Here is a 14665-nt window from a genome sequence, read left to right on the forward strand (position 1 = left end):
GCTTGTGGGAGTGCAGTGTGCTATAATAACATATGCCTCTTAACAGAGAATAGTAATTATTGAGAATCAAATAAATCTGTAGGAGGTTAAGTATATATGGAAAAGATATCAATTGTAGTTTTCTGCAGTCAGGCAGCAATACTGTCTGAAGATTTGTTGCTGTATAAAGAAATGAGGCACATCCTTTTAAATCCCTAAATATTCAACATGTCCTTTACCAACAAAGCTAATATTCATATGGACTTCAAAAATAAATAAATAAATAAATGACATTTGCTCAGTAGCATTTAATTAATTGTTTAATGCTATTCATCTGCATAAGCACTTATTTGCATTTATACCAAAGATTTATTAAAAGTAGATGAGTTTATTAAATGTAAATGAAAACTGTTTGCTTTAAAATTCTTTAAATTTCTTTTCTCAATCAGAGACATCCTGTCATTGGAAAGTAAAACTCAGATCATGACTATGGGTTAACCAAAACTCTTTTCCATAATTAAAAATAGATTGCATGACAGCCATCATTCATCCAAATTTCAGCAGTGATCTGTTTAAGATTAGACTCTTTTGCCTTTTAGTTGACTGAATGTGATAGTTTCACTAGGAAAAGAAGTGAAAAATGTCTAGGTGAGTCAGTGACAGCCGTGCCTTCTGGAATAGCTGTGGTTTGGATGAAGCCTCTGTGTTTTATGATAAAATTATTTGGAATATGTAAGCTTGGGACATGTAAGAATGGTAATTTTGTCACTGAGTGTAGAAAAAGGTCAAACAACATTGATGAGTGGGTGTGGGGAAGAGCAGCACATATTCTGTCCCTTTCCTTGGCACTCCTGGCAAAACAATTCAGGTACATTTTAAGACAGGAGGACATGGAGGAAAGCATTCAAGTCTGGGAGTCTTGAGGAGGTTGTCCTGTGTCTTTGGAGGACATATCAGACAGCTGAGTGGTTCTGGACCTTTCATGGTCTAGATCTTGCACACGTATTTTCTCTGGAAGGCCAAACAAGAGGTGTCTTCAGACACCATTTCTTTGGTTATGTTTGCATTTCATCACTTTGTTTTATATCTATCTTTATATCTATTACTATTACTATCTTCTGCAAATTCAATCTAGAACAGATTCTTTTTGAAGTCATAGCTGTAAACCCGTAATTTTGATACTGCAATAATCTGTAATAACCCTTTATTATGCTTTTTATGGGCTGGGAATAGTTGAAAGTTAGGACTAACCAAAAAGAGTGCCTGTTATGTATGAGCCCAAAGTAACATGACCTTGGGACTGTGGGCTTTGCAGGGGGCTTCAGAAAGAGGAGGATTTCATTCTGACTATGCAGCATGCGTTTATCCTTGTCTCATGAAAGAAGTTAAATAATTCCAGCAGCTATACATGTCCCTGGGCTTATTGTACTAATTTGATACGTGTGTGTATTTGTTATATATTAAAATATATGTGTATTTAAAGAAAATTCTTTTAGATTATGATTGTAGTGACTTTTAAAGCTAGCATCATCAAAATATTTCTGTGTTTTATTATGAACATCTAATGAAAGTTGCCTATTTTTGGTAAGAAAAGTAAAAGGTATTTATTTGGATGAAAGTTTATTCCTAAGCAGCTGCTTAAAAAAAACAAAAACAAAAAAGCAGAGACCCAAACCCACTGATTAACATTGATGTGGGTGCAATTCAAACCCAGTGTTTATCGATTTCATATTTGTTCTCTGATTAGTAACTTCAACTTTCTTTTAACTTACAGTTCCAAAATAGCTTATTTTGAAAGATCTGTAACTAATGTAACTTGATAACTTTAAGATAGCAAGACTGTCCGCTTAAAATAACAACCAGATGCTCTGTTTCTGTCCTTTATTCTAACAGAAGAAACACTTTGTTAAAATAAAAGTCAGGGTGTTTGGGTTGCAATCCCATTTCAGTTATTGCACTGCTATATGACCTTGGGCAAGGCATTTATTGTGCTTGTCCCTTGTTGACTTCTTCTATGAAAACAGAGATGATAATGTATAGAAACCCCTTGGTAATGCTCTGAAACATAATTCATTGCTGTTTGTGGAGGGCTGTGGGTGGCCTGTCTGAGGCACTACTTCAGACCTCTCTATACATACATGTATGATATGTTGTTAGATATGAAGTATGTACAAATATATAACGTGTATCATCATGTTTAACTACTCTCCTGTATAACTGCAGTTTGTATGAGTGAGTCATGCTGTGACATTACTGGTGATTCATCATTACAGCTGGATATAAATTTAAGAAGTAGGAGCAAATTCTTTCCTTTAAGTTCATGTGTTTTAACTCAGAATGCCTATTTCTGAGTTAATCTCTTTTGAAAATAGGTACGTTGTAATAAAGTACATGGATCTTAATTTATACACAGATGATAAAAACTCAGTAATTTTATGAAAAAGAAGAATGGCAAAGTTGATATTGTTAGAATAGTGGTCTACTTATGGCATGATATTATGTAGAAAGCAAAACAATGAGGTAGGCAGGTGTCCAATTATCCTACATATTTTGGATTCAGCAGAATAAAGTAACTGTGGAATGAAATTTGGAGTACAGTGTGCTGCTGTTCTAAGAAAATCTTCATCTCATCTACTAAATACTTCCAGGTCTTTCCGTTTTCTAAGGCAATTCAAGAAAATTTAGTGTTTCAAAATTGATCCCTATTGCTGCATTTTCTTAGGAATAAATTACTTTCCTTTGGTGTGATATAGATTAAGGAGTCCTTTGCTTATAAACTGGGGTAAAAGCGATTAAGTGCAGTAAGTTTATCATTAAAAAGACAGCCTTATTTGTTGATGGACATGACACACTAAGCTGCTTTGTGCTTACCTTTATTAACTCTGGTGTGTAATAGCAAAATTGGATATCTTTTCAAGAGCATTCCATAAAGACAATAATCTTTTAAAGTTATTTTCTCTTTTAACTTCTCATATCAAGTATTTTGACAAGCTGTTAGGCTGTGATTTTATTCATCCATCACAGCAAGTCAGGTTGGCACAATGGCTTCTAAAAGATCATCATCTATATTGTTATCTTCAGGGTCAAACAATCTCATCACTTCTTACTTTGAAGTGGTGCTACTGGCTATATGCTTTGCTACAGACCCTAATAGAGGAATATTCTTGACTCTTTTGAGACGGTTTTTAAGCATTTAAATATATTGTGTATATTTATTTACTGAAAAAAAATGGATATTTGGTGGAGGGCAACAAAAAAATTGGTTTTAGATGCAAAAGAATGTACATAATAATTGCCAAGTAATTTTTTTGTGCAGGGACGCTGCAAGCTGAAGGTAATAGCCATGTATTATCTGAAGACAGCTAAATAACTGCTCTGAAATGTCAGTGGCTGTGACATTCTGAAAACATTCACTTGTGAATGATGTCTGCTCCCTCTTAGAGCTGCATTGATTAATTAATATGGCTCAGACAGTAAAAGTTTTAATTTGAAGGTAACATATGAGGTACAAGATATTAATTGCACTGAAGATAACATGCTAATTAAAAGGTTCATATGATGTTGTCTAAAGTTAACAGTGTACATTGAAATACTTGGAATAGAAACCTAATTATACTGTAGTATTTGAATGCTGTATTTTTGCAGAGGTAACATCTTTTGTACATCCTAATCCTGTTTTCCCGGGAAGAGATCGTTGTGTGATGTTCCTTTTGTAGTGAAACCAGTTTGATACAAAACCAGACGTTTTAAACCAATGATTTAGAGCAATGTAAGGATTGAGTATTAGTTCAGCAAAGACTGCCTGTTAAAACAAATGTATTACATTTTAGAGGAGAAACAAAATGTAAGCTTCTCACTTCTTTAAAATAAGGAAGTTGTTTTTACTTAACAGATCCTTCATTTTTAGATAGGGGATAGTGCATGGTGCCAGCAAGGTAATTGATAAGAGCCTTAGACAGTAGTGCTTACGGTTTATGTGGCAATCTGGAATTGGTCTCCTGGGCCAAGCTCTATTGCATTCTCTTAGCAAAAATGGAAAGGGGAAAAATGCAGCTCCTGTGACTCTCCCATGATTTATTCTGTTACAGTGCAATTTTCCAGCACAGCAGTTTCTACAATTCCTTCCTCTGTCATCAGCAACCTTTTGGAAGTTTCAGTGTCCCCTTATCTAGTTTGCAGGAGTGAAGCAAAAGCTTCTTACTTTGGAAAGCATTGGCTTGTGTCTACAGGGAGGCTGCGTGTCACTGCTGGCTTCAGTGAGATCTGTCTGCCACTTGTGCCATGTGCAATTTAAACAAATAGCATATGTAATGCAAATGTCATAATTCAAGTTACAAAGTCTGTCTTACATTGAACATTCATGACTTTTTCTGTGTTCTGTACTCAAGGTAATGCAGGAAATTTATACCTTTATGTAATCTTTAGAGAGGAATAAAATCAAAACAGCTGAGGTACCAGAATAAAACCCATCAGTCACATTTTAGGAGTGATTGTTCCATTCTGTGTTTCTGCATTACCAAGAGCTAATTCACCAAGTAATATTTCTGTCCTTTGGAAATCAGAGTAGTTCAGGAGTCTATACCCTAGTGCATAGAACTAAGATCTAGGTAGAAAATATCTAAATTCAGAAGTGCAAGCTTTAGGAATAGCTGCTTTTGTGTTCTTTTACCTCAAGCCCTTATGAACCTGACGTTTTCTCAAAAGTGTTAAATATCTAGAGAAAAAAAACAAAAAACAAGACAAAACCCTTTGATTCTACGGGTAGCCAACAGTGTCAACATTCTGCAGAGAGCATGGAAAAAAGAAAACTGCAGCTTGATAATACCCTTAAGACTGTGAATGTTGGCTTCATTCAGGGCTGTAGTCCCAGTTCTGAAACTTGAATGCCTAAAAGTTATGTGCAGACAAGAATCATGCACAGGCCTTGCTGATCTAGCCCTGTGCCAATAAAAAGGGTCTTGGTATTTTTAATTTAGTACCGTTACACTTAAAGAGCTTACAAATGCCAGTGTCTCCAAAGAAAGACTACTATTTCTTGGCTTAGCCTATTGAGACAGTATGAATACTCTCGCTTTTTCTCCTCCTAAATTTGATACCCAACTGGATGTTAGCATGTGGTGATTAAATTCTGATGCCTGATAAAGCCTTTATCTCTGTAGACTTTACAGCTTTTGGCTTATTCTCTTTGCTTTCAGAGCAACAATCCTTCAATTTTTCTTTTTTCCTTATTAGTGTTACTTAAAAACCTGTGCCCTATGATATAACAAGTATTTTGCTGTCATTAGATACTCAGGACTAAGAGCTACAGAGAGGCTGAGAAGCTTGACCAAGGCCACACAAACTACAGTGCCAGAATTAAGTCCTATACACGTTACCTCTTCATTGTAATTCCATCATTTCTCTCCCAGTGTTTCTTAACATGATGCAGAAACTTATAGATAACTGCCTTGAGGCTGTTCCATGTATGTCAGTGGCTCCCAAGGAGAAACCAAAAAGCTGTATTGGACTGGAATCAGCAGCCCCCCATCTCCTGTCTGGTTTCAGTTCTCTTGTCTTGTGGGATGACATCGTGGCATCAAAACTATTCCCCCCTGCCCTGGCTGGCATAGGCTGAATGGGTTACCCCCATTTGTGTGACTGAGGCCTCTTTGGGGAATTATGCTTAAATAAATAAGAGAATCTGTCTTCTAAGAGTTGTGATTCCAAATCAGCTTTAGCAGATGTGAAGATAACTTCTCGTGCCAGGAAAATTAAACATTCCCAGTAATGCATTCCTGTTGGTTATTGCTCAGGGATGGACAGTTTCAGATTTGATCTTGGCTTAATTGACACATACCATTATTAAAAAAAATAAATAAATAAATGCTCAAAATGAAGATTTTTGCCTCTGCTTTTTATTTTCTTTCTTTTTTCTGCTTTCAAGAACAGACTTTGTCATCCACTAAGATGCAAATCAGTCCTGAACTGCAAGTTATTTACTGAAGTAGTAGGAAACAATCCTTTGAAATTTGATTTTCTGCTTGCATTTTATGTCGATTCCAAAATATATTAAATCCTATTAAAAAAGGTGATGTTTTTGAATGTTTTCCTGCAAAATACTGAGGTGTGTATTCTTTATCATGTTAAATCATTTTCTTAGCATGCCAAATACTGTTTTTTTCAAGGTAGTTTATGTGTAGTGCTGGGATTTTTGGAAGTATCCTTGTTTCATAGCCAGCCATATCTTGTGCCTAACTTGCAGCCTGTGGATGATGGGGTAACAGAAACCTGGGGAGGACCACACTTCACTTCTGCAGCTTTCAGAGTTCTTTGCTGCTCGTGATTTATTTATTTTTTTTTTAACATTTTGTCATTCCTTGTGGGAAAATGCTCTTCTGTAGACAGCACTTACCATCTTCTCTGCAGAAATGTGTTTAATGGTCTTCAAAAGAAAATCCTGAAAGAGCTTATTTGAGCAGAAGAGTCTGAATTGTCCTCTCATGTCTAGCAAGTGTTGGTCAGTATATTGCCTAATGGTGTGACAACATTAAGGCTCAGAAAATGCAGCCTTCAGGGCAGTTTGTGTAACTATGGTAACAGCAGCAGTTAGGATGGTTATCTGAAAGCTCCATCTTCTGATATTTCACAGAAGTTATTATTTTGGTGTCATTACTGTTATTTCAGAGATTATTATTTTGTTATAACAGGTTAAAAAAATAATTATATACATATGAAGAAAGGTGCTTCCGTCAGTGATGGTCATCAGTAGGTGCTTCAGTTCAAAGCTGGTGAGTGTGCAATGTGGACACCAGTCAGGTTCCATATTAAGAGACTATTCAAAAGGCAACAGAAAAAGGGCCATTTGTAGCACCTTTTCATCAGCCACCTCTAAAGAGAGGCATTTTACAAGTACTGCTAACAACGGTATGTCCTGGAAATGATCATCAGCAACTTCTAGGCAGCGAGCTATGTCAGAGGTTGCACAGCCAGTGTAACAGATATTAGGTATAAAAACTGTCTGTCTACCTGAGAACAGGTTAAACAAGCTGTAACAACAACTGAGGCAGATAGAGCCACTATGCTGAGTGGCAAAGAGGTGCTGAGTGAAATTACATCCTGAGTCAGGCACAAATAAATTACTGTTGGAAGATCAGGACTAGTTGCTTTTTCACAGTTGCTCCAAGCAGGCTGAATGTAACTTGGAAAGAATTCTTTCTTCTGCAGCAACTGGAAATGCAGCCCTTTGCTAGGTAGAGCTCTTAGGAGGGCTGTGTGTTTCTAGGCACGGTGCTGTGAAGCATGGACCTTCTGAACCTGTACGCTGAAGTCTTCTCTTCTCATCATACTTTCTTTATTGATGCACATTTTGTAACTGAATGGTTTCAGTATTACAACTCGGAATCACTGTATTTGATAAAAGAATCAGTCTGCAAAAGTCCAATTTTGAACAAGGGAAGGCTGTGGCTTGAAGTCCAAGCCTACATTGTATGAGCAGTCTGTTCTGATAGTGTTATTATTCATGAGGTGATTAGCTGGCATTTTACCTCAAATGTGCTGCTTATTCTTTTTAATGTTGTACTTGCTATTAAATGCACTTCTAATCACTATTTTTGATGCCCTGCTAGTATGACAGCAGTGTATTCAACTTAAAATATAGATATGTTTTATTTAATTTTTTCTGTTATACCAATAGTGTGTATCAGAATAGGGAAAGAAGGAAAGGAAATGCTACTACAATTTAACTATTCTACTATCTTGTGTTATACAATGCTTAAAACTTTAGCAGAAGGGACAAAAAACTTGCAAATCTCCATGAAAACACATTCCTTTGTATTTGTTTGTGTTTGATTTTCTGTTGGAATAGTTGCTGCAGGAGAGGAGAGCAAGGGTCTTAATTTTTAATATTTTTTCCAACAGTAAAAATAAGTATATTTTGTTATTTTGTGAAGTTACTGTAATTACTTCAGACTTTCCATTACATTTCAGACTTTTCCCATTGTTATAATCTCTGCTAATGAAAACGTCCATTAAAGTGCCACAAATATTTAAATACATATTCATGCTGAGTCTGAAATCTTGCACATCATTTTCTAAACTAAGCCATTAGCATCGAGATAGACACTGTTATTTTGCAAGTCCTCACTTCTGTAATTTGTATGTGTCAGATTTAACCACTGCACAATACCTACATAGAGTAATAAAAGCATTAGTGCTTAGAGTTTAGTGCTGTCTACACACACAGCTCTCGCTATCTCTTTTGATGGTTGATAACAATCATGCTGCTAGATGTTTTCCAGTGTATAATGCAGAACACGGGTCGCTCTTGGTAAACCTATTCTAATCATGGCTTCTCAGAACACAAATCCATTAACCTGCGGTGATAACCCCGCTGAAAAGATTTGATGCAGAAAATGCTGCACTATCAGTGATAGAGCTCATGGCTGTACTGCTTTTGAAAGAGCATTCTGAGTAAAGTTAAGTAAGTAGTGGTGAAGTTAGTGAAGTTTAAGGTGAATCATCATCTGCCAGGGCAGAACCGCTCACTGAAGTTTCTGCTCAGAAAAAGACTAATCCATATAGAATCTTGTACTCATGTATGCATAGCCCAATTCAAGCAATGCAGCTGTTTGGGTTGTTGTTGTTGTTTGTTTGTTTCTTTTATTTTTTGAAATTGTTTAGCAAATACTTTTACAGGTTTTTTCAGAGTCACTCAATCTTGAGGAGGTGAAGAGCCACTTTATCATCAAGAGCCACAGAATAGTTTGGGCATGACAGCTGATGGTGGTGGTAAAGCTGACATTATCAGAACAAATCATCATCACTTTTCATGAAACATTCTACAGCAAGCATCAGCTAGCTGAGGTGAAAATCTGTATTTCTTCTTCTTTGACTGTATTTCTTCTTGGAATATCAGTTGTTTGCTTGTTTATTTCCTCTAGCATAGGTTTTCTCCATATATGCATAAAAAATATGGTTTCTTTGGAAGCAGAGGAAATGATTGCTTCTTTCCTTTAATCAGGTCTCCTGAGACCTGAGGGTGCTTTCTTTGACACACTTCCTTGGACTTGTAACATTACATCTCTCACGATGCACAGGATCATTTCTGGAGCTGTGCTGAGATCTGTCACTTTATTTATTTATTTATAGCAAGTTTCTCAAAAACAGCCTCAGGCTTCTCTTTCTCATTGTTTGGCGTTTTGATTTTTCTAGCTTTCAGCATTGGCAAAATTCTGGTTTTCATCTTGTTGGAATCAGGTTTTGTTCAGGAGCCGAATTTGGTACAGTATTTTAAAGTCCTCTTGCAATGGGAGGTGCTCTTTAGAGTAGTTTGTTTCATTGAGAACTTGGATGGTAATTGTATGGAAGAAGTTACCTCAGACAGACAAATGGTAGATGATGGACTTGTGGCTAGTTTTGAGACCTACTGAATCCCAAAGCTGACCTTTCCAAGTCCTTGTTGAGAATTGTCTGTCTCCTGCAACTGTAGACTACCTGCACCCGAAAACCACGTGTGAGATTTTTAATCTTTCTGTCATCACAGAGGCATCCTCTCATTCTTGAGAAGAATCCTTTCATACAAAGAAAATGGGCCAAAGTCTGTGTTGTCATCAGAGAAGAAAACATGACAAAAATTGAGCTTGGAGTCAGTGCGGAGGGCCTGAAATCTTCAGCATCCCAGACAAGCAAATAAGAGAGAACCCATTTTGTTCACTTTAAAAGGCTCAGTATCTATTGGTAAAGTCATTTGCAGTCACAGATACTAAGGCAGATAATACTATTCCAGTTAATACCAGATTGACTCAGGTGAAAACTAATGCCACTAATGGCTTTTTGTGAATTGTTCATTGTCTTGTAAAAACCTGATGAAAATGTTGCCAGGGGTGATTGTGAGATTGCTTTAATGCAGATGTGAGAACATACAGTTATGATTAAAAAGAAGCTTGGGTCAACATCCAGGCTGAAGCTCGTAGACAAGCATTTCTTGTGTTGTGCAGGAAAGCGTGGTGTGTTATCAGTTATTACTTCCTTATTACCTACAACACTTGTGTAGTAAAGAAATTAAGTATGTACCATAAACGCACTTATAACAGATCTTAAGTTTTACATCGTGTTAATAAATTTTCTTGTCCATGCTTTTGGAAATGTACTCAGCATTTCAGTACAGTCTCTGATACTTGTAGAGCTCTGTGAAAAAATGGCAGGAAAGAAGATGCATTTAAAAAGAAAAGCAAAAATGTTGCTGTAATAAATCCAACTTAGAATGACTGAAATCTCCATGCATGAAAGAACTGGTTGGTTTGTGTAGAAGTCACGTCAGGTCATTTTCTGGTGATCACAGTGAAATCCATTTTGCCTCTCTTTATCATAATTTCATATTTTCTTTTTCACTGTGGTCTTTACTTACAGTCAGCAATTTCTTCCTGGGTGACTAAGTCTCTGGTGCGCTTAGCAGCTGTACGGAGCAACTTGTGTAAGACCCAATCAACCCGAGAAAGGGCTGAAGAACTTAAGGCATGAAAGAAATCTATTCTGGGTATATTTTAATTGCTGCATGGCCATGACAGTCTGCACTATTTATGATTCTAAAGACTTCTTTAAAAAAAAGAAAGATAAGAGGCTTGTGCACTGTAGAAAAAACATAGTTAATACTTCAGGTGTTTGCTGGATAAACATTGTAGATACCATAACCAAGGTTTTGCAGTTGCGTGAATGTTTGAGATAGTTTTAGTGTCATAAGCTTAATGCCTCTTGGTGCCTATACCCTTTCTGATTTCCCTAAGTGATCATAAACTCATAAACTGTCTTTCTAGGAGGTCTATAAGAATCCTGTTAGGAGCTTTTTATTATACTGGCAAATTCATATTGAACTGATGTTCCTTTTCAATATTACAGAATAATCAAATCAGTGCTGTTATTACTGTACTGTTGGAGAAGCAAATAATGGTAATGTAATGTAAAACTGCTAATGTAATGAAATACTCTTATTTTGTTTGGTTAAGGATGCTATGGCTGCTCCTTCCGGCTTGCTTCCAACAGTGACTGCGTGATGAAATAGAAGGTGTTCCATTTGTGGCAAGGGGTTATCTTTATTGTCATTTGAATTCGTAATTGTCCTTCAGTGGCCAAAGGGGAGGATTGCTTTTGCCTATTTGTGCTTTGTGCCAGGCTGTGTGTTGATGTTGGACTTGCAAGGACACCTCTGTGCATAGCGTCACATGTGCAGTGCTGTGATTTCCTTTTATAAACATGACTTACATCTGATGGTTCTCTCTACAGAAGAAATGCCTCTTGTGTTCTTTCATGTCCATCTGAGCTTCCCCACCCTCCTACCCCCCTTCTTTTTTTTTTTTTTTTTTTCTCCAAAAGGGAACAGAGTACATTGTTAGAAAGTACAGCCAGCCCCCTGAAGGTTCAAATTTGACAGGGATGTTAGGAGGCAGGTCAAGTGACTGCCTAATGAAGATGAATGGAGAAAATTGCTGGTACAATAATCACGTGGTGGGCGCTTAGCCCAGGTTGCTGAAAGTGTGATGGAATCTCACGGCTTCATTTATCAGTGTCATATTTGGGCTAAAAGTGAGCAGTATTGTTCTCATTTCTTCCAGATGGATAGGTCAACTTTAATATTTATTGCTCTTGTAGAACATTTGTTTGATGTATTTCCATTAGCTAGACAATAATAGAAAAGCAGTGGAGAGAAACATAAAACAGCTCCCTTCCTCTTCAATTGAAATATGGCAATCACCAACGTGTAAATATTTCTAAGACTGTCACAGATTTTTTATATTTTTACTTGATGACTTGATCATATATATTAAAGAGCTTTATAAATACAATGGAAAAAAAACATCATCAATGAAGCATAAAACACTTGAATTTTGATGTGTAATTTTTAATCTCATCAGGAGCTTTTTGTGCCTTTCAGGAGTGGCTTTTGCCTTTGTCAACTTTTTGTGTAATATAATGGGAAAACCATATTTGAATGGTTGTGAGAAGAGAAGCACATTTTAGCAATATCAACGTATCATTCTGGACTGCCTAAATGAAATATAAGGATAGTTGCTGTTTCTGTCATCTTTTTCCTTCAGTTCTGTTTTCACTGATTACTTCGACTGTAACGGGGAAAGGCCACTTAATAATGATGGGTGTTAAAATTTTAAATAAATGAAGAACCTAACCATTACAAAATGGTGGCTTTTAGCTAATAGTGGTAACCCCTGGTTACTGTTTATTAACTGATTTTTTTCTCATTTATGGGAATCAGGTTCAAGGTGTTTGACATGTATTATTTTATAGCCGTGGAAGGAAACGTAGCTGTTTGTGAAGCAGGTGTTGTGTTAAGTGCAGTGCAAACATCCTAGCCATATGTTTCTATAATTTAAATTAATTTGGTACAGTCATACTGTTAATCTTTAGTGACTTGTTGATTGGCATTTTGCAGACATATTTCTGGAAGGCACCCAATACCATTTTCTGTAGCCTTTCTGGCAGTAGCGGAGAGTAACATTTCCACAAATTGGAATCTTGTACAGCTCTGGGAAGTGAGCCAAGATTTAAATTAGACAATAACCTCTGCTCTGTATATAGCTTCTATTCTTCAGCTGTAGGGAAAGTGATTTGTTTAATACAGTCAGCTCTGTAGCATATAATAGACTGATATATGAGTCACTTCTTGGCAATGCGTGTTTCTTAAATTTATATAGATTGAACAACTAGTTGGTAATGTACTTAGTTACAGTTGTGCAAACAATAACTATTAGCAGAGCTGAACAGACAAAGAAAAGCTGCGTTTGGTTGGGGTTTGTTACAAATTCTGCAGTTTTAGAGCAGTTTTTCTTTTTGGGCGCAGAAGAAAATATCATAAATATGAGTATTCTTTGAGCTTTAGCAAATCAATAATAACACTTTCATATCACAGCTTATTATTTTTTACACTTTGCCCATGGGTGTAGATACGCGGTGCTCCTCAAAATTTAACCTTAGCGGCAGTCTGTGTTGTAGCTACATAATTAGGTAGCAGTTCTTTTTGTTTTGCCCTTGTATATTTTTTTCTTTCTTCATGTTAAAATGTGTTGCTGTCAATTGATATCTGTGAATGCGCAGAATTCTTTTCTTTCCAAACAACAAGGATCTTTTCTTAAAAGGAGAGCTCTTTACACCATTTGGTTCATGTTTATTTAAAAGCTTAAAATCATTAGACCAAATCTCACTTATTGTCCAACAGAAAATTGATTTTGCTAGCAAAAATGGAGTGGGCCTGAAAGAGAATATTCAGAAATATGCAAATTAGTAGAGATAGAAATCTGTTTGAGCAGCTGAACAAAGCAATCAAATTTTTCCCATTGAAAGTTTATTTAGCTCCACTGTGAACATTTTCGAACAGAATTATCAACTGCTGTTAGTGAAATACTTCTTTTTATGGGGAAAATGGCATTCGTTTTAAACAGGACTATTTTAATAGTCAACTTTTTTCTTTCTTTCTTTTTTTTTTTTTTTTTGCCAGGTCTTCTATTTACAAAATAAAGCACACTGTAAATATTGAACAAAGCACAGATATATTTCCTAACAGTTTATAGTATGCTGCATATTCTGGATGGGTTCCAAGCAGTAGTTAGTACGTATAAATGAAATGCCAATCAAAATTATTTTTGCAACTATAGCCTGCTATAACACAGTCTCTTATCTGAAGCGTCAACTTGATGGAAGCCAGATCCCTTTTCTTAAGCTTTAACTCTTACATGTATAATTTCCCTTGTCTTGAACTAATCCTGCTCCTGTCCTATAAGCCTCTCAGAAGTGCCTGATAGCAAAGCAAACTTTATCTACTGGTTACATAAAATTTAATCAACATTGCTTTCAGTAGACCGTATACATTTCTTTCCCTAGCAGGAGTCAATTGTGTATAGAATGTCTGATAAATTTTAATGAGTGAATAAGATTTTCAAGTGCCCAGCATCTCCTTTCCAGGCAAGTTTTCTTATAATTCAACTTCTGAGCAAATGCCTACTTTACCAAACAGCTCCCTGTATCCAAACAAGTTGCTACTAAAAGTTTGAGCATTTGTATGCGTGAATAAGTGCATGGTTTCATAATGTGCCCGGTTTGTCTTTGTAGCTAGCTTAAGGAATTCATTCCTCAGCTCCTCATTCATGTCCTATATTAAATTGCATTTGCCCCCAAATCTCAGTGAGTTCAGTGTGTGTCATCTGTGCAGTGTAACCTCAACAAAAATTGTGAGGGCATAAGCAAAGGATAGTGAATTATAGAGTGAATACCAAATGCACAAGTGGATGAATGTTTGAAGCATGATGCAACGTAAATGCTTCTTAGAACCTGATGTTACTTCACAACACTGCTGCAGGTGCCAGTGCTGATGCTGTGGCCTGTAGTCGCTGGAATGTCCTTTACTTTGGTCCCCACTGCTGTTGGTAGCTGCCATTGGACCCTGCATATAACTGTTTTATGGAAGCTGGAGATAGGTTGTAAATCTCTTTCATAGTTGTTGATATTGATGACTGTTTAGATGACTTAGGAACTTCTGCTGGTGTGAAAGGACTGTGTGAAATTGTTACTTTTCAGATCCTGATAATAAAGCATACCCATGTATGAGGTTGAAGTGCTATGAGATTAACAAGCTAAATGCCATTCTGTATCTCTGAAGGAGCCAGAGGTTCTGGAACCAGCAGCATGGATCACACTTGAGAGA

General features: G+C 36.5%; 1 protein-coding gene across 13 annotated transcripts in view; it reads left to right on the forward strand.

Annotated features, from left to right (window-relative positions):
* TOX3 (TOX high mobility group box family member 3) overlaps positions 1–14665 on the forward strand; it is a 116767-nt gene that overhangs the window by 64663 nt on the left and 37439 nt on the right. For 2 of the 13 annotated variants that reach the window (XM_085551807.1, XM_085551808.1), the window contains exon 1: positions 8722–8820. The exons of the other annotated variants lie outside the window; for them this stretch is intronic. In XM_085551807.1, the coding sequence (XP_085407933.1) occupies positions 8737–8820 (84 nt within the window). In that variant the 5' untranslated portion in view covers positions 8722–8736. Of the gene's footprint in view, positions 1–8721; positions 8821–14665 lie in introns of those variants that run through there. 13 annotated transcript variants of the gene reach the window in all.

The sequence above is a fragment of the Coturnix japonica genome, chromosome 6, assembly GCF_054131305.1.
Source record: "Coturnix japonica strain WE chromosome 6, WE-NBRP24, whole genome shotgun sequence".
NCBI lineage: Eukaryota > Metazoa > Chordata > Aves > Galliformes > Phasianidae > Coturnix > Coturnix japonica.